This window comes from Hippichthys cyanospilos, chromosome 16 (genome assembly GCF_059441005.1).
Source record: "Hippichthys cyanospilos isolate Australia breed blue-spotted pipefish chromosome 16, RoL_Hcya_1.0, whole genome shotgun sequence".
NCBI classification, from domain to species: domain Eukaryota; kingdom Metazoa; phylum Chordata; class Actinopteri; order Syngnathiformes; family Syngnathidae; genus Hippichthys; species Hippichthys cyanospilos.
In genome coordinates, this window is record NC_142384.1 from 12276852 (window position 1) to 12304680 (window position 27829).

At 39.5% G+C, this 27829-nt stretch overlaps 1 protein-coding gene across 2 annotated transcripts; it reads left to right on the forward strand.

The window, feature by feature from the left end:
• The first annotated feature begins 1102 nt into the window (after positions 1-1102).
• Positions 1103-8449, forward strand: wfikkn2a (info WAP, follistatin/kazal, immunoglobulin, kunitz and netrin domain containing 2a). 2 transcript variants are annotated; one of them, XM_088437145.1, is made up of 4 exons: positions 1103-1157; positions 3392-3516; positions 4534-4850; positions 6178-8449. In XM_088437145.1, the coding sequence occupies exons 2-4, from the start codon at positions 3397-3399 to the stop codon at positions 7376-7378; spliced, it is 1638 nt and encodes a 545-aa protein (XP_088293271.1). In that variant the 5' UTR covers positions 1103-1157; positions 3392-3396; the 3' UTR covers positions 7379-8449. The 2 variants fall into 2 exon arrangements, with proteins under 2 accessions (XP_088293271.1, XP_088293270.1); XM_088437144.1 differs by lacking the exon at positions 1103-1157 and having other exon boundaries at positions 3015-3516.
• Positions 8450-27829: the final 19380 nt, after the last annotated feature.

A 27829-nucleotide genomic window follows, 5' to 3' on the forward strand; every position in this document is an offset into this window, starting at 1 on the left:
GAAACTTGTTAAATAAAAAAAGTACAGGATATAGCAAATTAAAAGAACACAAAATCGTATTAAATAGGGAAGCTGTATAATTATTTGGAGGATGAAAACATTTTGCAGTTCAAAAGCTTCACCACCCAGCTGTAAATTCTTGTCTGGCCCATTTTTACGCAAGCCACCAGTACATTTTGTTATGCTCCAAATCATCAAGACCTTTTGTTTTGATCTTCTTCTTTCTGACGTAAACAAACATAAACTACTAAGCCGTGGTTGTACGTATCCGCCTTGTTTATCTGTGACTCCTCTTGAATGGGTGAATACAACTTAGTCTCATGTGGTGAGCAGATGTTCTAGCAGAGCAAACCAAGGAGCACAAATATTATGTAAGCTCAGTGGACAGTTCAAGCATAAATGATATCTAGGTTATACATTCATCGCCATAAGACTGTTATGAATTAAAAAAAAAAGGTCAGTTTGAAGTAACTTTCCATCCTTCCATTTTCTAAAATGTTTTTTTTTCTGCTCATTGTTTGCAGTGATGTAGTAGAACAGCTTTGTATTTTCCTTAAAGTTGGTGTGGTTGCTTAAAATTATAGGTTGTGCTGAACACAGACTTCCAGTCAACTCTTGCAGCAGAACGGCGGCCATCTTGTGTTGTCTGTTTTTGACATTTTTTTCCCCCAAAAAACACTTACTAATTGCTGCATTTTTTAACGCAACGTATACGTATATGGAGTAATGTGCGCCTCACAGAGAGCAAAAAAAAAAAAAATGCTATTTTTTAAGTGAACTTAGTGGGTGGCAACATAAGATGGCTACCAGTGGCTTCACTTCTCGCAATGTTAATTCGGCATTAGCCGTCCAGGTGATTATACACTGCACATTCCATAGGTCACATTTGCATTTGCCCACGTATGTCTGTCCAGCTGTCATGCGGAATTTTGTGTCTAGACCCGCGTCAAGGAATCAGCTTAGGGCCCTGCCACAGTGGTTGGCCACCTTTGTTCTCTCGAATGGGACTCTCATAATGAGCTTAATGTGAACAGCCCCTCATTGTTTTAAAGCAGCTCTACCAGTCTCCCGTGCCTCCGTGGCATTCAGTGGAAACGCCACCGTTTATATCCTAAGAGTATTTAAAAAATGGAGACGGAAGACGACATCACTCACAGGTACTGTACTTGGCTTTCTTGCCCCGCTTGGACAATGTCCCCTGGTGTAGTTCGCACACATCACGAGCAGGCACGCGGTAAATCCGTTCACAACCTTTTTGAGTTATCCCCTTTTTGTTACAAGATCTGAAATGAAAGAAACATTCAAACAGTGTAGTGGGCCAAGTGACCCACTGACCTTTTAACAATATCACAGTGGGAAATGATGAACGTTTTAAAAGTGGCTGGCGACCAGTTCAAGTTATGGCTTAGGTAGACCTTAACACCCCTCAGTGACCCTAATATTATTAAATAATTATATTATTTTGTGATATAAACGGAACTTAAAAAATTGCAAATTGTATCAACTTGATGACTTGAATTGTAATAATGATGGCTGGAAAGAGTTCACATGCATAGTAGAGTAGTAGGTCAAAGTCAAGGTCTGTTTGGCTGTGCTAGGAATGTGGGGGTCTTGTTTAGAAATGAAGGGTGAGTGTGTAAAGGGGCAAATGGGAAAACTTGAAAACATCACATTGTTTATCTGAATACATAGGGAGAGTCCAATGCATGGAAGCCTTTGAAAGGTTCATAGACCAGACGGAAAACAAGTCCAGCTTGGAACATATTGGGCCTCTTTGGGCTCAGCAGGGACCCGGCTTGGGAAGCGTAGACTCCATTTGCACACATGCACACAAAACAAGGTTGACTTTTAATGCTCCCCTGAAGGCAGACTGGCTTCTAAGCTTAGCAAACCTGATTTACTGTAGTTGTGCCGTGTTCTTAAAACAACCAATTCTGTCATAACTGAGACAACCAGCAAAGTCCATTGAATTTTAATTCTTATCTTTCATATGTGTTGCACTTATTCTTTAGCAAGTAATCCATTGCAGAGAGTATAATTCTTACTAATCCTTATTTATTTAGAATTTTTAACTTTTTGGATGGGGGGGGGGGGTTACCTCCTGCAAAAAAAGTGCCTTTAGTGCCATCTTCTGGAGTGAAGAGAGACGAATGGATGGGTCAAGCGTTTACAGGACTGTACTGCGTAGTAAATAAAGTGCGGCATTTGGCAAAATTTAATACTCGTTGTTTTGAATAGGGGGGGGGAAACACAAAATAATTTTGACAAAAGAAGTGAGTATAATAATACATATTAAAAATGTATTTTTATCTAACCTTCTTATTAATGAAATTAAAGCCAAACGTTAACTATCTACCGAGAGATAAGCAAAAAACAACAACAATAACAACAACAAAAAACAAATATATAACGTTATTGCATATGGGTCATACAATTGGTTTCCCGTTTAAATGAATGGCTGTCTCACTTGATATCAAATGTATGTTTTCAAAATTTTAGCCAGTTAAAAATTTACCTTCCCGGTCAATAGTTTGGAAACACCTTCAACTTCAAAGTAAGCACTCAAGAAATTCAAGTTATTAAACTTGACAGTTATTCCTAGTTATAAAACAAAATCTATGTTTAAGTGATTTTCTCTCCATGGCCTTCGTATGTATCAAACTCCAAAGTGTGTATTGCTTGTTTGTTTTTTTTTAAAGAAAGTCGCATTTAGCCCACAATGTTTACATTAATGACGGAATTTTAATTGACAATTTCACCACACGGGGCGCATTTGCATGCGTGCCGGGAGGTTGTTCGGAAATGCTAGGCAATATGAACTAATTCGAGTTCATTCCTTTTTGGTAAGATTTCTCGGCTAAAACATTTTTTTTTTCTCACCGTGCGTTTGAAAATTTGCATCCTAAGGGTTAAGCTTGCGTTCTGTGAACGCGCAGGTGTCTGGCCACTGAGCGTTGAGCGGCGTCTGCAAACGTGCTGAATTAAGTTGATCCCAACTGTAAGCCAGTCGGCTCTTGCCTTGCCGCCCCAGTGGACGAGGCACAGTAATTGATGGAGTTAGAGCTCGCTGGTTTGCACGCAGCAGCGCTAATCTCCCTGCATGCGATATTAAACGTATAGTGCAAGTGGATGAGTGACTAAATGAGATCATAGCCTCCGGTTTTTTTTTTGTTTTTGTTTTTTTTTACCATATCGGACACTTTTTGCTTTGCATTTAGTTTCAGGACTTTTTATTTTCCCTTTTTTCTCTCGTGGGATTTATTCTTCTGTTCTTTTAAGAGTTTAATCTGTCGCGCGGTTACGCACGCCATGTGGTGGATGCTGTTTCCGCGATGGATTTGGTTTCTTCTGGGACATTTGTACACTTTTCTGCTCCACATGGAACGTGTAGGGGCGATGCCGATGTCGGTGGCCAAAGTGGTGTATTCTCACGCCGGTCTGTGCCCCAATGAGCTGAACCCCAACCTGTGGGTGGATGCGATGAGTACCTGTATCCGCGAGTGTGAATCTGACCAGGTGAGTTCTCATCAATTTGTTTTTAATCGGGTTCGATTTTGTTTTCACTATCAAATAGTCATTTTTATCGGTTAAAAGGGTGTTAACACACTGTGCTAAGAACTATTGGTGATATCTTATTTTTAGGAAGGTGAAAATAGAAACAGTTCTCAGTTCTGTACACGTGACTATTCCCCTCACTTATTTGATTTAGTGTTAAACACCAAGCAATCTAGATGAGGTAACCATCATCTAGGCTACATGGTCAATTTAGAGTCTTCAATGAACCTTATGTGCATGTTTTTTAGTGGTAAGAAGATAGAGTACCATTGCATAGCATGAAGAGGACAACAAACACAAAAAACTCTCAACTGTGCTATTTAACTACTTTCTCACTGTGAAGCCATTTTTTGTCCACTCTCAGCTGAAAGTTATTATCAAACTAAACATATGCTAGTAATTAGCAACTACATGGCAGTGTTGCTTCCCTCTAAGCAACAGATATCTGAAACATTACAGTAAAACAAATATCATTTCATTTATCTTCTGTGATGAACAACTAATATTACTGCTGCACTGAGAAGGCTAGGGAGAGGAGCTGAGTCTGCAATATAGTATATCTAGGTTTGTCTTAAACTTGCCACAGCTAGCCAAAAAATAAGTTTAATGATGGCATGACTGTTTTTTTTTTTTTTAATATCTTAATACAGAGTGCTATTTTCCTATTTAAAAGATTATGATATTTTTGCAGGAGGCTAGAGCAGATTAATCCTTGTGCAGTATTTTTACCATTTTGGGTCATTTTCTTCCTTATAATTCTCACAGTCTTTTAGCCAGGAATAGCACACTCCTTCTAGCGTGGTAGTGGTTGTGCAGATGTAAAGTTTAGCTCATTTTTTTCCCACCTAATATAAAGGTTTACTTTTTAAAGATGTCCATATTGGGCGAGGAGTGGTTCTCAACTAAATGAATAAAACTGACAATTTACTTACACAATTAAATAGGTTGCAGATATGATTTTTGCCATCCTTCCTCTAGGACTGCGAGACCTTTGAGAAGTGCTGCCTCAATGTTTGTGGAAACAAAAGTTGCGTGGCGGCGCGCTACATCGACATCAAGGGCAATAAGGGGCCCATCGGAATGCCCAAAGGAGCCACCTGTGACAAGTTCATGTGCTCCCAGCAAGGTTCCGAGTGCGACATCTGGGACGGGCAGCCCGTGTGTAAGTGCCGGGACCGCTGCGAGCGGGAGCCCCACTTCACGTGCGCGTCTGACGGCATGACTTACTATAACAAGTGTTACATGGACGCCGAGGCGTGCTCCAAGGGTATCTCTATCTCTGAGGTCACCTGCAGGTAACATGTTAAGTATTTTCAATCTTTTCTAATTGATTTTGCTTTGGTGAGTTAATGTTGTTCAAGAGCTATTAAAAAGTCTAAGATAATAATATGCTGTATAATTATTGTATTTCCTCCATTGACTTGAACGAGTAAATAGTATACTGTGCAGGATAAGATTTGTCAGAAAAGTTCCAGGATTGGCGTCACATAACATATTTAAAAGTTTTTGCTGGAATCCTTTTCTAATCCTGGACCTTGACAACAAAATGCAGATGGACAGTGCCGTTCAAATATTTGGAAACACCCTCTAATTCAGTGTTTTTTTTTTACTGTTTGTACGGCTTGTACATCAATACTAAAGTGGAACTCAAAGAATACAAAATGTATTTAGCCATTTTCAGCAGGAAAAATGTTAATTTGATGACACAATGATTTTTTTGTACAATGAAGTCCATTGTCGCGATAGTTGTCAAAGATCCATTATGACAAATAGGTCTTTGTTGACTATCATCATCAATTGCAGTCACATGACCAAACCCAGAAAAAAGGAAAGCCACGATTGGTTGTTATCCAACATTTGATTTTCATTTTCAGTTGACGGCAAGTGGCAAAATGTTTTTTTTTCAAGTATTACTTGTACTTGAAAAATGATTTGGGTACCAAATTAATTTTAGTCGAAATATTCAGTTTTCACTGCTGTGTGTGCCTAAATATGTCAAGAATCGTTTCAAGATTAAATGATATTGTCAACAAAAATATGTCAATCAAAACATAATGTTTTATATGTAGTTTAGATTATTCAAAGTAGTAGTTTTTATTTTCTTTTATTTGGAGAATCCCGGCGTCCAATCCCAGTCCTTATGTTTATATTTTTTCAAAAGTTTTCAAGTGTTAGGCCAAAGGAGGGTCTAAAAATGGCTGGCATGATGTAAATTAAGGAATTGATTACTTTAGTACCTAATTACCTAATGTAATATTTGGTACAAAGCATTTTTGACTCCCCTTTAGCCAAAAGCTTGAAAGAACTTGAAACGTAGCTGGAATTGAATGTCGGTCAAAATATGTATTTGGGATTTAATGAGTTGATATGTTTGAGGTGATTTATTTTGAAGGTGAGCCCAACTTTTTGGTACTCCTGCCGTGATTGTGTGTACATTTGACTCAGATCCGAATTAAGCACAAAATAGGGTTTCAAAACGGTGGAGTTTGAAAATGCCATAGTTGTCGTTCCTGTACTACCAGTGAAAAACGCTAGAGACCAGGTTGTCTCTTTTCATAATTTTCGATTGTTTCCACAGCACCAAGATCTCCCGTTTTTACTGTTTCATCAACTCGCCCACAGGTACCACCTAACATGGCCGAACACCAGCCCCATCCCGGCCGAAACGACCCTCCATCCGACCACGGCTCTTCAGACCACCCTTCCAGCTGACATCCAGAACCCGGCCATACACAGCAGCCCCACCCAGCAGGCCGTGTTCGTGGGCGAGACGGCCAGCTTCCTGTGCGACGTGACCGGAAAACCGCCTCCGGAAATCACCTGGGAGAAACAACTGAAGGGCAAGGACAACATCGTCATGCGTCCCAATCACGTCCGAGGGAACGTGGTGGTCACCAACATCGGCCAGCTGGTCATTTACAACGCGCAGCTTCAAGACGCCGGAATCTACACCTGCACGGCCAAAAACGTGGGAGGAAGCGTATCTTCTCACTTCCCTTTGGCGGTCATCAAGAGAGACGCTCGGGGGAAGGAAGCGGAAGGAAACAGTAGCGATCAGCCTTTCCCGCCCGCAGAGTGCTTAAAAAGTCCCGACACGGACGACTGCGGAGAGGAAAGCATAAGTTGGTACTACGAATCGAGCCGCAACAACTGCTTCACCTTCACTTACAGTCAGTGCAATAAGAACTGGAACCATTTTGAAAGCTACGATACCTGCATGCTGTCTTGTGGCGGGGAGCTGGCGGCTCCTTGTAGCTTGCCCAGCTTGCAGGGGCCGTGCAAGGCCTACGAACATCGCTGGGCCTACAGCAACGCCCTCAAGAAGTGCCAGTCGTTCGTCTACGGCGGCTGCGGCGGCAACGAGAACAACTTTGAGTCCAAAGACGCCTGCGAGTCCATGTGCCCCTTTCCCAAGAACCACAACTGCAAAGCGTGTAAGCCCCGGAGCAAGATGGTGGCCAGCTTCTGCAGGAGCGATTTTGTCATCCTGGCGCGGGTCACCGAGCTGACGGAGGAGCAGGAGTCGGGTCACGCTCTGATGACGGTGGAGGAGATCCTGAAGGATGAGAAGATGGGGCTCAAGTTCTTCGGCAGAGAACCCCTGGAGGTGACTCTCCTGAATATGGACTGGAACTGCCCCTGCCCAAACATCACCGTAAGCGAGAGTCAGCTCATCGTCATGGGGGAGGTTCACAACGGGATGGCCGTGCTGCAGCCCGACAGCTTCGTGGGCTCCTCCAGCTCTCGGAAAGTCCGCAAGCTTCGCGAAATTTCCGGCAAAAGGAGCTGCGGTTTATTTAGGGAGTTGGCCGGCGGCCAGTAGGAGCTCTCGGATATCGCCTAAGCCGGCCCGGTCGGACTGAATCTTCTTGATGAACCTAATCGTAACTTTGAAGACTAAAAAGCAGATCGAATCCCACGCATTGCTATCAAAATTCCCTTTACGAATGCATCGATCAATCGACAACTAATCGATTACCAAAATAATTGATCCTTCATAATAATCGCTGAGACCTGAAATTCTCCAAACAATCTGAATTTCAGTCGACTGAAAATATTGTCAGATTAGTTCTGTACGAAAGCAGACTGATTATCATTTTTCCTCGCTTTTACTTTGAAAAACAACGATCAAACTTTTTGCCGATTTTCTGAGAGGTTACAGAAGGAAAATTTGCAATGTCAATTCGAAAAAAGGGCAGGGTGGAAATTAAATTATGCCTTTTTCAATCAGAAAAATAATCAACAAATTGATCAGTTATTAACATAATCGTTAGTCGCGTCCCTCGTTCTATCATGTGTCTCGACTAATCTAAACCCGGCGGGCAGTTGTGATGTGATTTTCAGTCGATAGCAAGTGGCAAAACGGTTGCTAACAGTCTTAATCTTCTCTTTAATGGAAAAGCAATTCATTCATTCACTGTCAATGACAGCTATCGATGTCAAAGATCCATTTTAACCGGGCTGGCCGTGAATCAGTTAACCGGAACGACTTGCTGTCACAGAAAATTTTGGACTTGACTTCCCCTTAAAAGGTCATTCAAATGATGTTGATTACATTTGACTAAATTGATATTAGAGTCCCTATTTTTAGCATCATATCAATGTGTTTTATATGTGTGCCTAAAATGGATGCGACGCCTCAGTTTTATCTACCAGAATCAATAAGCTGTTTGGTTCCTTTCACGTGGAATCATTTACAATCCAGGATGTCTATGTAAACTACTCTATATTTATTTTTCTGTTATTTCTTATAGCACAGTGGGTACAGTACATACATCGAGAGAATGTATCGCTCAAGTACACAGAGACCATCTATATATTTCCATGATATGTGATGTATTATTGCCTATTGATATGGAAAGACGCTGAATGAATAAAGATGATTTAGAAGGTAGTCCAAATAGTCATGATTTACTGATGTTTCTCGCACACCCGATTGTGAAGACACTTCTTGTTCCATCTGAGAATGACAGCGAAGCACACAAACCGGCCCTTGTCTGGACTTCACATCTGAAGCGGCTCACATTCCAGCCCAGCTGTGGAGGCCTGTGGAGATGTGTGTTGTGTTGTGTCTGGGTTTGGGGCCCTCGCATTGCACACACCCCACTGGCCATCCTCTGCCCTTGTGCGGCCTCTTTCATGTGTAAGGGGCCGGGGCGAAGGGGAAGAGGAGGAGGAGGAGGTGGGAAAGACGGATGTCGGGTGAGTCACTCTCTTTGGGCCACCTTTATGAAAATAGAAAGAACGCAAGGATATTGCATTTCTATCGAGATGTACGGCCGCCCTGTTTGATATAAGACATGAGCTCAATACCATGCGGCGACAATGCAAACGGAAACTAACCTAATCTTCTGGTCTGGTCTTTAGCAAGTGAATGTTTACCCCCTTCCCCCATGCCTTTTTGTCCTCCGCACTCTCCCCTCTTCCTCACCCGTCTACCCACTTATTCCGTCGGAAACCCAGCCTTCGGCGACGACCTATGACCCAGCAAATGAAAAAGAGGCCACCACGAAAAGGACTACTTTCATTAGAGCTGCTGACAAGTGACTAGCTGAGCCCCACACCAACCCCTCGATGCAACACTCCTCACATCACAGCCGGCTGCTGACTTCAGCACCAAGTTCACATGGAGACCACCGGCTAGGCCACCCGCCCGCCAGACAGACCATAATAATGAGCATGACAAGTGCAGACACAATGCCCTCAGTGACACCGTATGGAGGAGGAACTTGAACTTTGGAGGTACTTCGTGCTACACAATCATCGGCCTAGCCGGTCTGGCATGAACCGAGTGACGTTGTTCATCAATTAAAATTGAGAAAGATTACTTATTTATATTTTGCATATGTCTACTCCTTTGCGTAAAGTTATCTTTTTTTTTAATCGAGAATACGAAACCTTGCCAACGTGCAGCCATGCTTTTTCAAAACTGCGATTTGTAAGGTTGTCCACTAGAAGACAGGATTTTACTTAAATTCGGCTCAAATGAAAACACAAGTTGGGTACACGTGCAGTAGTGCATTTCTTCTTTTTAATTATCTTTTGATGCATACTTGACATTTCCATTAAACTGTATATATTTAAATGCATATTTACATAACACGTTGACCATTTGCACAATAAAGAGATATGCAAGAAATTCATCGACTTACCGAGATAACAGTTACAGAGTAATAATATAACAGAAGACTTGTTATCGTGATTGTAGTTATTACTGAATTAAAATTGCATTGTCACATAAATATAATTTTATCCAACACGGTATTTCAGTTTTTACAATTAAAAGAGCAAGTCTGCAAACAGCATATTCGTTTGTTATTTACAAGCAATATTTTGCAATATACGTTTGCTGCAGCTAAAGTTATATTTTGGTATGTGACGTTCACATTTTACACAAGTGCATAGTTCCGTATTGATTATTTGAAACTTCCGGCAGGAGGAAGTATAAAACTATTCTTCCCTTAACAAGTCGTAGCCGCTAGATGGTGCTCAAGTCCTTTTGCCCTGAATACTACAGAATATAATAGAATAGAATAGAATAGAGTTGATTGGCATTCGCACAAGTTAAAAGCAGGTTAAAACAAGTACCTTGTAATTCTTCAGAGTGTACCCCTGAATCAAGCAACGTAAGCAACATGTATTCAGCACAAGGTACACAAAGAACATATACAGAATTGTACTGAGCTTAATATGTCTGGAAATGTTTACATAAACATGGAAATTTTGCAATATGGCCAAATTAGTTGACCGAATTTGCAAATATCAAACAAGTGGTTTAGACACTTTCTATTCCGAATTGAGAAATGTACTCAAACTGAACAGAAACCCTGCGGTGTAAAAATCAAGGTAGAGTCATTGGTCTGAGCGGTCAAATTGTTTCTAGAAAAAGAATACAATATTCATTCATTCTGCGGCCTCACTAGACTTTAAAAGCAGCATCCGGTCTCAACCAGGCCTTTCCTCATTGAACCAAAGCATGCAGTCCCTCTAAATAGAATTCTTCCTGCCCTCGGCCACATTGACCTCACAGGTCCTGTTGCCGTGGTAGCAGCAGGACCGATTGGACCTCCCTCTTTTTCAAATGCTATGAAGTTGTGCCGACACTGGAGGGAGTCCTAACTTAAATCTTAAGTGGAAGACTTTGAGTGAGTCTCCAAGGTCAGTTTTCTTTGTAGAGACAAAAAAGGAACACGTTGAACTATTCCATATCGGTTTCATATTGCTTTTTTAAGTGTCCGCTTTATAAATACTTGTGGGGACATTAAAACCATAAAAATGCTGTATGCAATAATAAACTGCAATTTCCATGTTTGGAACAGACTTGAATTGATGCACATTATTGGACGCAGAAAACTTGTAGTGTCCTTTTAGTCTTGTGAAACCAGTTTAGCACAAGTCAAGTTCCTCTCTAGCAAATGCTGATCTAATCTGAGTACATCACGGAGTCATGTTCAATGTCATTTCCTCATTAACATAATCATTATCAGCAGCGATAAATTGTCATGGGGGCGCTGTTGATGCGCGCTTTGACCTTTGGGTCTAACATTTCATGACTCAGATGTCCTCTGGGGATGTCAGGCTTCTTTGTTTACATTCTAAATAGAATATTGAGCGACATGGAAACAGGTTTGTTCATCGCCAGCTTTTTTTTTTTTTTAAAAGGAGTATTGTGTAAGTGTTCATTACTTGAATTGAAAGGGAATGCCTATTAGGCCTATTTTTGGATTGCAGTGAGGTTTGTGCGTCATGAGAGCGTGTGAAAATTATGTGTTCATTAGCCTACATGTTGAAGGGTAATTAACTTCTTGTTTGGATGGCAGAATTACCCGTTTTTTTTATTGTTGTGGAAATGTTGAAAAATGAAGGTTACGATGTGAAGGGGAAGCTAAATAACTTGTCGGGTTTGTTTAGAGAGGGTGTGATGACCCATCAGCGGGTTAAAAATGAAGATTAATCGCGGTTCCAAATATACACGTGTGTTTACTTTACATATATGTGAGCAGGCAGCAAATGCCTCTAAGCTGACTGCGGCTGAAACCCTCACGTGCAGCTCACGCCTAATGAAGACTTGTGTGTGTGTGTGTGTGTGTGTGTGTGTGTGTGTGTGTGTGTGTGTGTGTGTGTGTGTGAGTGTGTGTCCGCATTCATCCTGAGCAGCTTAGGCAGTATCACATGACACATGACCTCTGCTGTTTTCTGTGAACAACCGCTGTCCAAATGTATCCATTTACCCGAGAAAACAGGGCTGAGTGGGTTGGAATATGATTTTAATAAAGAAACAGGAAAGTACCGAATAGGTCCGAATCCCCTGAGGGAGGAAGCTGAGCCTATGGTTCTTAACGACGTCTAGAATCGGGCCGGACCTGCCGAGTGACCATTAAGTAGGCTGCTTGAATAGCTGCAATGGGAATCACAATGAAAGTTAGCCGGAGGATATCACTACGCCTGATATGTTGCCATAACAACTGTAGCTCTAGCCGAGGCAGGGTGAAAAAGTTGGTGAATTAATTCTTGGATTTAAAGCATGACTGACATTTTAAACAGCTATACTGTAAAGTGCTGTGCAAATGTTTGAGGCCGCAAAATGGGTACTGAGCTCCAGTGCTAAACTGGCCAGAATTTTTTAAAATACTCAAGTATTGAGATGATTTGAAAATGATCTTTGAGAAATTATTCGAATTTTTTTTTTTTTTTTTGACAATCTGGTGATATTGCTATTATGCGAATGTCACATGACCAAACTAGAAAAATAGCTGAGCCCTGATTGGTTACTGTCTTAGCAACCAATTGTGTCATGTTGTGTCATGTTTAGTCAACAAGATAGCTTAATTCCACGAAAGCAATAGTAATTAAAATTAAAAAAAAAAAAAAAAAATATATATATATATATATATATATATATATATATATATATATATATATATATATATATATATATATATATATATATATATATATTAGTGTGTACATACATATATCTCTAGAAGTGTAAAAAAATATATATATTAATATATGTGTATACAGTATTTGTGTAAAAATATGCATATGTACATAAATATATGCTCATTCAAGAAAATACGTTACAAGCATCATAGTTTATCAATGATAGAATTGATTTAGGAAAATGTTGCGATTAATTTGTTAAAAAAAGTGATTGTTGACAGCACTTATATATATATATATATATATATATATATATATATATATATATATATATATATATATGTCCAATTATGTTCCAAAGAGCAGCGATAGTTGTTCTTTTCCTGATTGCAGCCAAAACCTTGGACGGGGTATTAGGTGCGACTCTTTTTTTTCTTTTTCTCCCTAATCAATAGAGGTTGTTAGGGCCTCTCTCTGTCTCCATTCCATTGTAATGCAGCACAGAGCACTGCACACACGGCTTTGACAAAGCCTTCTTGTACTCTTGCAAACCTTGAGCTGGAAGCCTTTGAGGCTAAAGTCTATGACCTCACTCATTCTCTTTTTATTTGGAGCCACAAAGCGCGCGCATGCAAGGGAAAGGTTCATTGCTGTAGTCAATATGGAAATAAAGAAGACTGACATGCAATGATGTCATATTTACAGACACGCGTGTTTACATGCTCTCAAGTTGACTGCGTTCTAATTCAGGTTGTCACAATGCTAATGGCCTTGGTATAGGCCAAGTGCTAGGCAATAAGCACAATAGAATACAGTACATAAATATTCATCACTATTCATAGTAATGGCACTTTTGAAAAAAGTCACATGTGGTGTCACGATTTATACATACATCATGGGAAAAGCTCCATTTTCCTGTAATACTTGGATTGTTGTGTCCTTTTCTGCATTGTATTCATGCGATATGTGAGCGCCACAGTGAAAGAAAATGACAGACGCATTGATTGGCGGCAAATGGCTGCGTTCGCGCCAATAGCGGCGCAAATTGCCCCTTTTTTCTAAATATACGCCGATTTATGAATCATGTTTTCAGAATTCAATCTTCAAAAAGTCTTTTTAGAATGTTGCTTCAACGTAGACTGGCATGTCCTTATTTGGTCGTTTGTGTTAGAGCGCTGCTGCGCAGTCGTCACCGTAGAGACCAAAGCGAAGAACAGAACAGAACTGGGCTTTAGCAATAATGCTTCTGTATGTGTGTGTATTTGTGTGTTCATATGTGCGTGTTTGTATGTGTGAGCCTGCTGAGCCAGGCCTCTCATTATGTGCAATGTAATCTGAGCTTTTGGGGCCCGGGCAGGCCCACCGATTGAACTACACGGTGGGCGAGCACGGGTGCCATCCCCCCCCTGCGCCCCAACACTGTCTTTCCTGTGCTTTCACTCTGCTTAGCTCGGCAACTCTGATTATGCGGCCAAGAGGGTGGGGTGGACGTTTGTTGTTGAGGTGTGCTGCAAGTTTGGCACGATCAGTGATGATGGAGCTGAGATTTTACCAAGCTTCAGTTTGTGTTTCATTTTTTGTGAAGAGTAAATAAGGAAACTCATCTCATCCGATGTTTATCAATATTTAATCAATATATATACATATTTTTTTTTTTTAGCCAAGAGCCCCCAAACCGAAGCAAAGTCATTTGGGATGAAAAGTGCCTTGAACGAAATAAAGTCATACAATGTTTTGCAAAAGTGTAACTAAAACACAGTTTAGCAGTAAGTCGCTTCATTTTCCAATTAATTTGCTCAATATTTGAAAAGAAAGCTGTACTGTTCCTGTTAGCGCATTAACTCATTCAATTTCAGGTACATATTCTCACATTTTTTTCTAAGAGTCCAGCCATTCAATCCAGATAGTTAAAAAAAAAAAACGTTAAAATATGTCCCTAGCATTGAATGAGTTAAAAAGCAGTATAGCTTTGCTGATACCTACAGAAACCCATGTTAAAATCTGACATATCCCCTGAAATGGCCTCATCTAACCACAGTAACCCCATTTGAGAACTGTTGTTGTAATCCGTGTTTCTCAGGTATCAGTTGAGGAGCAAATAAATCATTTTACTCGTTGGTTTGTCAATATTTGCTATGCTCAAAAGTGACAGAGATGCACAGGTAAAAATGAATGACTTTGAGAAGGTATTCAAGAACTGGACATTCATACAATAAATTGAGTCAATTCAGGTCCAACAAAAACAATTATTAATAACATGCATTTGCTTTAAATAAAAATATGAAGAGCGGCATTATATGAGTTGCATCTCTTACAGCATTAGAAATGACTTTTCGTAGCTTCCGGGAGCTAACTGCAATTTTGAAAAGGTGACCTTGTTTCTCCTGAGCAGAACTGGGTCCTTTTTCCCGAGGAAGTGAGTGTTTGCATGCATATAATTTTGCAAGGTGCTACGTGGATTTGTGTGAGCGGTTGGCGTACCCCAGGGGAACCCTAGCTCTTTTCACAAGCTCCTGCGCTCACTTTCTTTGCACAGCGTGCTAATTGGAAGAGTGACTCAGTGTGGCGCTCTCCGGGGATCACATTATTAATTTGTTGCCACTTCTGCCCCGCTGCAGTTTCACTTCAAAACCGAGCGCATGAAAGGCTCGGTGTTTGTTTTGTATATTTTCGTAAAGCCTTTGACTGGTTTTAAATGGAGCGGTTGTTGAAGTTGAATCGGGGTTCGGTGGTATTTCATTTCGTCTCGCTTTCTTCCTCGGCGCACCTTGGTTGTGGCGTGTGTCGATGTGTGAGTGTGAGGGCGGCAGTTGGCAAAGTGCACCGTTTTGTGAGTCAGCTGAATCTCTTCCACTTGGCACAGCGTGACATTTGAGGGAGCGAGAGAGGCAGCGGCCAGGCTCATGACAGAAGCTAAACAGACTATGGCCGGCGGTCAGAGTTGCCTTCCCAAATTCTTGATGGCTTTTGCTGACAAAGCCGTCGACGGGCAACCGTTTGTCGTATTTGAAGGTGTCGCAAACAAGACGTAAATATACGGAGGCGTCTCACCATGTGAGCGACCCAATTTTTACAAGAAAGCAGCTTGGCAGATTGTGAACAATTCATCAGAAAGTCCTTCTCGCCACTCTCATTTCAAGCTCACTTTGAAAGAAAAGTAATTATATGTTATAGCACTTTTGCTTTGATTCCATTCATATTCACTTCAATCTTCATTGATCAGATCTTATACAGTAACTGTACTGTTGTCCCTTCCGGTTCCCATTTACTTTAGCTGTAGTCTAATGGAGAGCCGCGGTTATAATAGTGGCGCCTGGAAATCTAATTAAAGTGAAGCCTGTAGCTGACCAAACATGATATATGAAATTCCAATTTATGACAAAAGACATCTAGGCAAGATATATATATATACATATTCTCTTAGTTGTGGCACTGCACCAATATTGAATTGTAAAACTTTAGTGTGTTTGACTTTTCTATGCTGGAAACACACACGCAGAAGAAGCATGATGACTGACAAGATACCAATTCATATCTCACGTCACGGTTCAGGTGCTTGCATCTGTCTGTCCATCTGTCCACCTTTCCACACTGTGCCGGCTGTCCGCCTGCATTTACTCACTTCGACTTCTGCCCGGCACCAAACCACAACACGTCTCATCAACAAGAAATGACTAAGCGAACATGCACGCACACTGCACGAGAAGGAATGAGCGAAATCTTCAGGATGCCGGCGAACGCGCGAGAAAATGCTATTTATGTTGAGCGGCATTCTTGTGTGCCATGCACCTTTGTTTGACTATCCCCAATTGAGGAATCAAGTGAAAGCCAAACCACACGCAGGATATTTTCATTCTCTGGCTTCTTTTCTCCATCCTTCTTGACAATAGGGTAGCTGCTGATTTGCACGCTACTATTTTTAGTTAGAACATACAGGCTCATCTAACCTTACTGCAGCTGGAAAGGGAATTTGAGAGAGACCGAGGAGAGGCGGGTGTGGTGGGGCTCCAGTGTGTGTCCTCAGGGTAGATCACGTCAGATGGGTTTGACCTGCTTCTTCATTTTCTAAATGTTCTGCAATGTCTTGTGAAACGCGTTTAGAGACAGAGGTTTTCCCTCTTGAAGATCGTCAGAGATTTGTAAACATGGCGCCTTTGTTCAGATTACATTGCGCCATCCCTGTGTGACTGAGATGTTAAATTATTGGACACATCGTCAGCATACTTGAGTTATATTCATGACTGAAAGTCGGGCAGTCTACCCCCTGCTGCTTTTTTTCTTTCCCACTCAATTCTTGCAAATCCAGCTCCTTAAAATAGACGTTTTGTTAAAACCAAAGCAACATTTCTTAAGTATTAGTTATACAATTGCACATCATTTGGTCAAATGACACCCAGGACATGCATCAAACAAATACATGGCCTATAATCAGTGTCTGTGGTTTCCTTTGCGTAGGAGGGATGTTGCGAAATGATGGTGGCTGCGTTCTGGTTCACCGGGAAGCCTGTGGTCTCAAAGCCACTTTGCATATGTTTCTATTTTCCGGTGTGTTCGCGTCGGCCTCAACCTGACCATTAGCGTGTCTCGTGCGTGGCTGCGCAGATCTGATTGCGGCATCAGTCGGAAGCGTGGGAAGAAGGTGGCAGTTCATGACCAAGGAATGGCATTGTAGTCTCATCAACCGCCATTTACAAGCTTCAAATCGGGTCTCGAACAAAGATCAAATTAAAAAAAAAAATCTACTGTATTCATATAGAGTGACTTTTTTTCCTTCTAAAAGTACCATGTGTATATAGGAAGGCTTTTAAAAGGAAAAAAAAAACACCCATGTATGGTAAGGTTTTTTTTAGCACTATATTTTCAAGTTTGAAAAAACGCATTCTTATGCAACTCATGTGTAACCAGATAGTTTTTCCCCTTTTTTCAAGAAAAAAAAGTACCATATACTGTAATGCTGTTTTTTTTAAGCAATTATGTTCAGTCAGTTTGGAGGAGGAGGAATGTGTAATTAGTTTTTTTTTTGTTTTTTTTTTCAATCGAACCATGCATACTGTCGTTAGGCTTTTTTTCCAGTGCATGGACAAGAAACAGTCTTATATTTTCTGGCATTTACAAGCTTCACGTCTTGTCTAAAACAATGCATTCTCACTCAGCTAAATGTAGTGTAAGCTATTGGAAAAACACTTAAAAAAAAAAAAAAAAAAGTAAATAAAAAAATAATTGACCACTGATGGTATTTTTTTCCTGAAAATAAAAAAAAATACTTAGTTAAAAAAAAAATACAGTAATCATAAAAATATCACTTTTTTTTCCTCCTAAAATAAAAATAATTTTAAAAAACAGCTAAATCTGGCGCCCTGGCCTTAAGTTTGACACCTATGATGTATGTTTGTGAAAAAAACGAACAGAAAAAACAATTATGCATGGTAAAGCTTTTTTTGGTTGCAAAAAAACTATCGTCTATAGTAAGCATTTTTCTTTCTTTGGGAAAAAACAGACTAAGTTTATTTTTTTTACAGCAATACACTGAAAAACAATTAGTTCTCTGGCAGCAGTGTTAATATTAGTAAAGTACACATTTTTACACTTTTTTTTTTTTTAGATCCAGTTTGATAATCTAACTTTTTAAATATTGGGATCATTGTTTATTTTCCAACGTCACATTTACATAAGAATGACGTGGACTAATCCCAAACAGTTGCTGTATTCTACTTCTTCAAACACAGCCATTCTTTCTTTTCCCTGCAGGGTTCATCTGATAAAACAACCCAACTATTACCTTACGTATGGCTTACTTTTTGCTCCGTCTGTCATATGCGCGTAAAGACTTTGCGCAGAAATTTCACTACAGTATTACTGTGTTGATATTTGGTACAAGTCCTTTATTTTAAACATCTACAGTCCAAATCATTGAACCAACAGTAAATTTAATAATAATAATAATAATGACACTTCACATTTTGTTTGCCTTCTTTATAAACGTCTTTTTTTTAGGGGTGAAACTCATCTTTTTTTTTTTTTGGAAATTTCCAATCCTCTCTAACTTCTCATGGTTCTTTCCTCACCATCTGCTTTATTCACCCGGGCACTCGTCCTCCTTCCCATCCTTCTTAGCGAGCTGCTGACGTCTGCAGTCGAACTGGAGCGAGGCCAAAAAACGCTCTAAATCAGAGCCCTTTCTAATAAGATGCACACACACACGCAGATTAATATGAGCGCACATGCATTATACATATGAAACTGTCGTGCTTACACATAATGCTGCATCAGATAATGACCCTGCCAGGTACATCTTACCCACACAAAGTTCTAAAGCACAACAAATTGAATAATACATAGATTTGAAGGATTTTTTTTTTTTATGGTTGATTTTTAATATTGCAGATGGTAATTATATCAAGCATATTATGTCAAAATGATCAGGGAAAGGAACCCCGTCAAGGAGGAAACGAATGCAATCTGCCTCTTTGGATATAATCTGAAACCCGTCCACTTGGCCAGCTCCTCCGTACTGTTTACATAAAAGATATCCATCTGTTCTTTTGACTATTTTTATCCACACGCGGCCTGCCGTGCGTGTAGTGAAAATCTCTGATCCGCCTTTAAAAACATAATCAGAAACCTACCTGTAAAAGTGGGGGATAGAGCATTTTCCTGCGGTGTGCTTTATCAAGTCTTTCTTTGGACCGGTGGAAGGTTTTTGTCTGAATTTTTTTCTGGATGAGGGCTGAAGGATTCAGAGTGGGGCAAGCATTTGCTTAGGGCCCAAAGCAAAACCGGGCCCCGTGAAATGACGAGTATGAATGTCAACAAGTTGATAAAGTCGCTGTTGGGATGGCTGATATTGGTCCATATCAATGAGACAACTCTAATTGGACACAAAAAAAAGACAACAGGGCTTTTATCAATTATTTTCAAGAAAAAAATACCAAAATGTGTGTGACAACAACAACAATGTATAGTAAGGCATTTTTTACCCTCTCATACTACCATTATTCTCCGTGTATAGTATTTTATTTTATTTTTTTCCAAGAGACAACGTCCATAACACGTAAGGAATTATTTTGTGTGTGTATAAGGGGGAAAATTCTTCTTTTTTTAAAAATTATTTTTAATGGCCATTAAAAATGACCATGTATACTATTTTTTTTCTAGAAATTACCGTAACAGGAAATGAATTATTTGTGTGTGTTTCTTTTGATGTATTTTTTTTAATTAAGATGAACATGTGCAGTCATTTTAAAAGAAAAAAAATGACCATGTATAGCGAGGCATTTTTATTTGTGTTTTTTTTTTTGCATTGACCATTAGACTGTAGTAAGGTGTTCTTTTTCAAAATAAGACAAAAGATGACCATGTATAGTGACGCTTTTATTTTGTTTTTGAAACAACAACCAATAACAATGTCCATCTGGGGTGTCAAACTTGTTCTATTGTTCTATTCCCAATGAGCTGGACCAATAAAAACATGGTATATAACTTTAAAAGAGCAACTTCAGATGTATTTATCTTTTTTTAATACTGTCTGACAAGCACAAGCGCAACATCACTACTAATAATAAAACATTTCAAGTGTTTATTTATTGAAAAAAAAATGGGTTCGTTTTTTTACTTTACAAAATCATCTGGCCAGACTCAGCCCCATGTTTGACGCCCCTGATGTATAGTAAGGCTGACCACCATACAGTAGTCAGGCATTCTTTTTCACGAAGAATAACAACGACTCTGTGTAACAAAGCATTATTTAAAATAAACCTTTTGTTTTTTAATGACCATGTCTACTGTACATGATGTATGTGAATGCAAATGATCACAACTTCACAGCTTTTTTCACCCACTTTTCCTCCTTCTTATTTGTCTCCCAATATTGCTGTGACAGCACACCGGGCACTCGATCACGAGGCGGGATCGATGTTTTATGGGCCGACTGTGAACCGCAAGCAATCGGTGAAGGAAGAAGCCTGAACAAGTGGCCGAATGGGAATGGAGAGCGGAATGTCTGCAACACGGCGGTTGCTCCGCCGCCATGCATCGAGGGGAGGCTACCTGCAGATTTCTCTGCCTTGCCCAGCAATCACTCGTGGGTGTGCGTGAGAGGCATGGAGCAGTAGGATGGTTTCTTCTCATCCGCCGATGTTCCCCTAAAGGGCTCTGTTGGAGGCGCCATTTTGACTTTTGCCATGGCTGTGAAAGCAAACCAAAGCTAGAAGGTATTTTAAAAAAACTATCATGTATATGTAGTAAGACCTTAAAAAAAAATAGGACCTTGTTAAGTACTTGGAAAAACTACCATGTATTGTAAAGCATAAGAAACTACCATGTACAGGAAGACAATAGGAAGTAGGAAGATTTTTTTAAAGTTAAAAATTAACTATGTATAGTGATGCATTTAAAAAATATGACTGTGTAGGTTTTTTTAAGCCACCTATGGCGAGGCTTAAAAAGAAAAACAAGTGTATGAGGTGTTAAAAAAAGACCAAGCACAGTTTTTTCCTTTTTTGCAAAAGAAATGACATATTTTTTTTCAAAATAAGACTATAAGGCATTTTAAAACAACCAAGTGTAAAAAAAAAAAAAAAAACCTCACCATGGCATGTTTATTTTATTGTTCACAAAAACAACAAACACTTTGTATAGTAAGGCTTTTGATTGAAAAAAAATAATAAATAAATAAATAAAACAAAAACTGAAAGACTATGTAGAGTAAGGCGTTTTTTTCTGGGGAAAAAAAGGCCATTAATATTTTTTTCCTCACAAAAAGACCTTTATAGTAAGGTGTTTTTCTTGCAAAAAAGACCATGTAAAGTAAAGCATTTTTTTTCCAACCATAAGGTGTCATAAAACAACCATGTGTAGTAAGGCTATTTTTGAAAAAAAATAAAAAAAATAAAAAAATAAACTAAACTGAAAGACCATGTAGCATAAGGTAGGATGTTCAGGGGTGTGCATGTATTGTAATGCAAAGGTTTTTTTTTTTTTTTTCCATAGAAAACAACGATGTATATTAAGGTTTTTTTTTTCTTTTCTTTCTTTTGCAAAAAAACAACCATGTATAGCAGGAGTTTTTTTTTTCTTTTTTCAAAAATGACCATGTAGCAAATCTGTAGTGAGTCATCTTCAAAAGAACGATCATTATAGTCTCAAGTGAAGTTTATTTGTATCGCTCTGAATCACCACAGAATAGTAAGGCTTAAAAAAATGACAAAGATGTTTTTTTTTTTAAAGCTTGTGCAGCATGTGTGCACATCATTTAACAAAAACAAATCAAAGTAATGATTGTGAAAAACCAGCTAAGAAATTGTGTTTCCTTTATCCAAATTGTTGCAAAAATAATTTCGGCTAATTTTAGCATTGTCATATGAGAAACATTGGAGAGAATGGGTAAAGTGCAAAATCTCAAGCCGACTTTATCATTGGCCGCCTTTGCCTCAAAGTAGCTTGAAGCATCTTGCTCCTGTGTGGGAGAGCAGTGACATCATCAGCAATCTGTGTGCAAAACAAACATTCTCGGGTAAATACACAACAGCTTTATTCAGTAATGATTGGGGAGCCTGAGCTGTGCGTCAACAATGCTCCAATGTTTCAGAGCAAAATGTACTTGCGATATTGTTTAGAGGTGTATTTTTACTCTTATGGAGCCATTTTTAAATCTCTTTTGTGTGGGTATGCAAATAGATTGCATGGATAGTAAGAAAAAATTTGGATGCATGAAAATTGCAGCTAATGGTTTCAATTAATTGTCTAAAAAATATTTGACACTTGAGCTTTTAGCTGTGGTGCTCTTTTGTTGCAGTTGTCAGTGTGATATTTTGTACTTCATAAGACTAATATGACTTTGTGAATAAAGTGTTTTAGTCTGTGTGTGTTGTCTTGAATTAGTAAACATAAATCAGTTCAGTGAAATGGTAAAAAAAGATTACATGTGGGGTTTTTTTTTTTTTAAACAACAATGCATAGTAAATTAATTACCCCCCAAAAAACTTGCATGGTAAGGCATATAAAAAAATGCATGTTTAGTAAGTATTAAAAGTATTTAGTAAGTATTAATAAATTGACCATGTATAGTAAGGCATTTTAAAAAACTACCATGTATATCTAGTATATCAATCAAACTAGTATGGCGTTTCCCATATTCCCTTCAATGCATTTTATTGTCCAACAGGATGTAAGACAAGTTTTGGACATTTTGCAATGCCTTCTTCTTGTGTGCCTAGGCTTGCACATGAGCACCCCAGGACGATTTATTGTGGAGATAGCTGGAATTCCAGAGCCCTGGATTTGCTATTCCAGCTGCGGCGACATTCTCTGAACACTTTCGCCAAATCACAGGCTGGGCCCCAGGTTGTTGCTTGTGCTCTAACTGTCTCACTTTTCTTCCTCTTTCTTCACATATACATCTCCATACCAGCGCCCAAGGACGCATAAACAAACATCTCCAAATCAGTATTCTCATCTAGATTGTTTTTTTAACACTTGCACTGACATGATCTCGTAAGAAGTCGGCCATTTTTTTTTCAGTCCAGACAGTCATCACTGGGCTCTCTTTCCCATAAGATATGTGCAAATATTATTCATGGAGTGTTGAAAGCTTTCTGAGGTATGTGTCAGGTACATCCAACTTGACTCTAAGTAGACAGAGGAAAGTGTTTCAGAAGTGTCAACCTAGAGAGAAAACTTTGCAATGACAATGTGAAAGATCATGTGGATTCGTGAGTGGGAAAGAGAGACTCTCATTGGGTTTCTGTCTTTATGCTGAGGTCACGATTCAAATTCAATGAAATTACGATGCTAATCTGCTAAGCTACGATGCTAGCTACCGATGTCACGTTTTGTTTCGTTTCTTGGCTTGTTTTTAGTCCAGCAATCAAATTGTTTGCGTCATATGTCAATCGCACGGTTGTCATACCGATTTACACAATAAAATCAATAAAAAGACATTCAAACTGTTTACGTTCATGTTCGCGTCTCGGAACTAGGATTACTTTTTGCTTCCATGTCAATGAATCATGGGTAATGAAGTCAGATGAGCTTTCTGGTTGTGGTTTCTGTTGTGCCAATTGATTTTCAGTTGTATGAACAAAAGTGCTTGCATTCCACAATCAATAACTCCAAAGAGAAGCAAAATAAAAGTACGTACTGTACTTGCTTACGCGGTTGACTGGAGATGCTTTCAATGACCACTCAAACAGCGGGACATCTCATATGTCAATAGAAATACTAAGTCAACGCACCGAACATCAATGGTCACATTGCGGGGGGTCTGTGGAAACATTTTATTATTTATTTGCCAAACTAAAATCAAAATAACAAGAGCAGACATTTTACTACACAGGCACCAAACAAAAAAAGGCATTCATTTTTTTTTCTGAATAGTTTCTGGTAAGATGTTTCATTTTCAGTGAACTTGCCATGTCCCAGTTTTTATTTTGGAAATGTGGTCACCCTAGTCTTGATTCGATTAAATTAAATTATCATGGACCAGCAAAGGTCCACCAGAATCTTTTCCGGGATTCGAGGGTAGTAATTGGGGGTAGTAAGTGAGGCTACATTCAAGTCTATCCAGCTAACAATACATTCACGTCTTGCTTGCTAGCTAGCAAGACTAGCTAGCTATCTATCTAGATAGCTACAATGTGTACCTTTGTTGCTACATTGTACCAAAAATGCACTCAGAAGAATGCCAACAAATTCCAATTTTAATCAACATGATTCAACGTTTACTTTACGGGCAATAGTTTGACCCACAACATGATAGGAGGGTTAAATTAAATTATAATGGACTAGCTAAGGTTAACCAGAATATTTTTTCAGAATTTGAGGGTTGCAGTAAAGTGAGGCTGCATTCAAGTCTCGCTAGCTAGCAAGTAAGACTTGAATGTAGCTTAGCTAGCAAGACTGCAATGTAGCTCGCTAGCTATCTATCTAAAAAGCTAGTATCTGTACTTGCACTTAGTACAGAGTTTGAGTACTTCTGCCATTGAGTTTCTCTCATCTTCGGCTAAGGCGCATACATTGCGTGCGCACAATTTACCACTACGCTCCAGTATGGCTGCAAATCAACCTCTTGTGAGCACGAAGCTTGTGAGAGACAACAAAAGCTTCCTTTGTTGCTACCCTGTCCTATCTCCTTCTCTGAACACACACAGACTTAGAAGTGATGGATAGCAGGTGTCCACCCCCCCTTACCTTCTTCCCCTGCTGTCGTTCCCCCACCAGCAGCACCGGTGCCACTGATCTGCAGATTGCACAGCACTGATTAATTCCCGCATGGCAAGCAGTGTTTCATGTCACTTGGACTTTATTGAAAGTATCTCGTCTCTCCCACGAGTAGCCAGTGAAGTTAATGGTGGAGGGGTGGGAACAGAGTGGTCTTTGTAGACTGCTGAGAAGTTTAAAAATATGTCATTCAATCCGGAAATAGAGGTGCAATAACCACGTGATATTCAAATCATGATTTCAAATGTCTGTAAAGTATCTTATCAAACTGTGACACGGACTTGCTTTGGTTAAAATGAGGTCATTAATTAACCAATCATTTAAAACAAATCAGGTGTGAATGTCACATGCAACTGTGATGTCATTTTCAGTTGACAGCGAGTGGCAAAATGGCCGCCTCCCAAGAAGCTTATTATAATTCATATCCAGCAAAAGCAATATGAATAAGAATGCCATTTTTTGCGGATATTACATATTATGGTCAAGAACATTTTTGACTTGTGAGCCACTTTAAATTCTCAAACCATAGTCACAGAATATTTAAAGGTACAGTGCACTTATTTAGCCATGTTCAACAGTAACAATCTATTTCGTCTATAAGTGATTTGATGACTATTTTTCGTTTGAATGAATACATTTAAAAACACATTTTTTCCACTTTCTGTCAACTGAAAATGCCATCACAGCTGAGAGCTCAAGTAACAACCAATCACAGCTTATCTGGTGAACATCACATGACCAACAACCAAGCCATAAGTGGACTATCCCTTTAAAAATAAACTTTTACTCAAGTTAGTCATCAGGTCAAAGAATTTATAACAGCAAGGAAACAAAAACGTTTTTTTTTTTACTGAATTGTTTTCATGAACACCAGTTATGTTCATACCCCATAAAGCATAGCATTTAGCTAGCATGAGGTAAATGACAGAAGCAGGGGGAAAACAAATCGTCACTCAACTGTGAGATAAGTGAAGCCACCGGCGGCCATCTTAAGTTGCCATTCACTCACTTAAGCACATTGACTTTCCCCTTTTAACATTTGGTTGCCTTTAGTTTCCATCAACCAAATGAACTTTGATGGCATTTGGAATCAAGCCCAATCCCCGCTTGTTTTTAATCAGTCCAAAAGACTGTTGCCATGTTGTATTCAAGGCAGCAGGTATGGGAGTGGTGCTCTACATTGAAAGAGCCACAGTGCGTCAAGTCTAGAGCTAATAATCAGGGTGGGAGTGGCTGCAAAGTCAGTACTATATTTGTTTTTAGTTTCCCTCTGCAGATAAGATCATCTGCAGTTTAAAGGGCTGGGCACACACACACATACACACACACCAGTGTCTGCTGGGGATATATAGAGTGTACAAAGCAAACCAGACAACTCCCACAATGCCTCATAAATGTTAAATAGAGAAAGTACAAGGAGATAAACCAGACGTGCAGCGCATTTTGAAGCGAGCGCCCAAACGCTATCCAAGACATGACTGTTTTCACTATCATGCACCAATCTGCATGCCAGTTTGCAGCTGCGGGGGGAATTAAAATTGCATATTTGAAGGGATGCAAAAGTGTTCCTGCCTACCAGTCATAACTCATGTGTTCCAAATGGGTGTGAGCAACTGTTTGAAACTGTGTCAACACCCTAAGCTCCCACACCGAGACTAGTCAGGCAATATTATCTTTGCCGTTTGCGCCGGCGAAAAGCGAGAAAATCTAAGGTGTAATTTCCTAAGATGGGTTGTACGGGAGAAAATAGATCCTCCTATAGTTTCTCCTGCGAGATACAGATAAGGTGCGGTGAAGTCATGTTAATAGCAAAGCAGCATTCCCTTCAGCTTATCATTGCTCAATCAGCTCCAGTGCGCTTCCAGAAATAGATGGGCTGAGAGGCGAGGCAGGCGAATGAAAAGCCATTAAGTGCTTTTTGCTGAGGAGGGTAACATTACCATAAAGTCTTGTCCGCTGGCACCCACCAGCAGCGCCATTGAGCTGCGCCGTCTTTTTATGGGAGATGAAGGGCGGACTGGCAACCTGGCACAAGATGAGAATCGGTTGCGCTGCCGGACTCACCTTCTCCTCATTGCTATTCTTAGTAGGAAATGCGCTTTGTTTGGATTTCGTAACGTGGGGTTAAAAAGGTGGAAGAAAATACGTCTGATTTTCATTCGGCCTGTAGGCAAAGGGTCACGGGGGCCTCGGCGCGCGCCGTCGGTCGGATTGAGCAACGTCGAGCGCTCTGACGGTTGGTTGTCTCAGGTGATTTAAAGGTCAGAAAGAACATTGTAATGAAAAGTAATGGCGGGGTTGTTTTGACATTTTCATTCTTGGGACATAAATCAATCAGTAGCCTAACATTCAGCTTATCGTAGCCTGTTTGAACAAGAACTTAGCATGATATGAATAATTAAAGGAAAAGACAAAAATGTGGAGTTAACGTTTCTGATTGGCAAACTCGTTTGAACGCACTTGGTAAAAGTAGATTTAAACATGCTTGGAAATACGTTTGAACATGAAGAGATACAAAACCTATTTAGTCATTTTCAGCAGTAAAAAGGTAATATTTTGTTCATGAATAATTTGATATTTTTTTTATGTATAAAAACCCACTGGTTTCAAATATTCTTAAGGCTAAGGTAGCAACCAATTTAACACATTTATATATATATATATATATATATATATATATATATATATGTACTGTATGTATTTTTTTTAGCTCACAAGTACTTAAATAAACTTGTTTACTTGCAAATATGTTCAAAAATGTAAATATCTCCGAAGATATTTGCAAGTACTTTTGAATGAGTTTGCGTGTGAAAAATGTTTACCTCTCCCTCCTGCAGGAAAATAATTTTCCACGGAGAAGTTTCCTTCTTCTATTCTAATTGTTATGTATTGTTATCGGACATTGTGGTTTCAGCAAATGTGTTGAGGCACTCATACTGTTGGAAAATATAGTAGTTAAAAACTCAATACAGTTCTTGACTTTTTGTTCGATTTTCAACTAAAGTCTCCTGAGAATAGTCAGACGCAGTGGAGGACATGACCTGCTTGTTAAATCGAGAGTAATGTATTTTCGCTGGTCTTATACCTAAGAGCTTTTTTTTTTTTTTTTTGAAGCAGTCTCAGTGAAGGAAAATGTTTAAAGTCATTACATAACACCACTCAGCTCACATACACA

Coding starts and splice junctions, on each gene's coding strand:
- wfikkn2a (XM_088437144.1), top strand. CDS start 3,310: ATGTGGTGGATGCTGTTTCCGCGATGGATTTGGTTTCTTCTGGGACAT. Junction 3,517..4,533: donor GCGAGTGTGAATCTGACCAG/GTGAGTTCTCAT, acceptor TCCTTCCTCTAG/GACTGCGAGACCTTTGAGAA. Junction 4,851..6,177: donor ATCTCTGAGGTCACCTGCAG/GTAACATGTTAA, acceptor ACTCGCCCACAG/GTACCACCTAACATGGCCGA.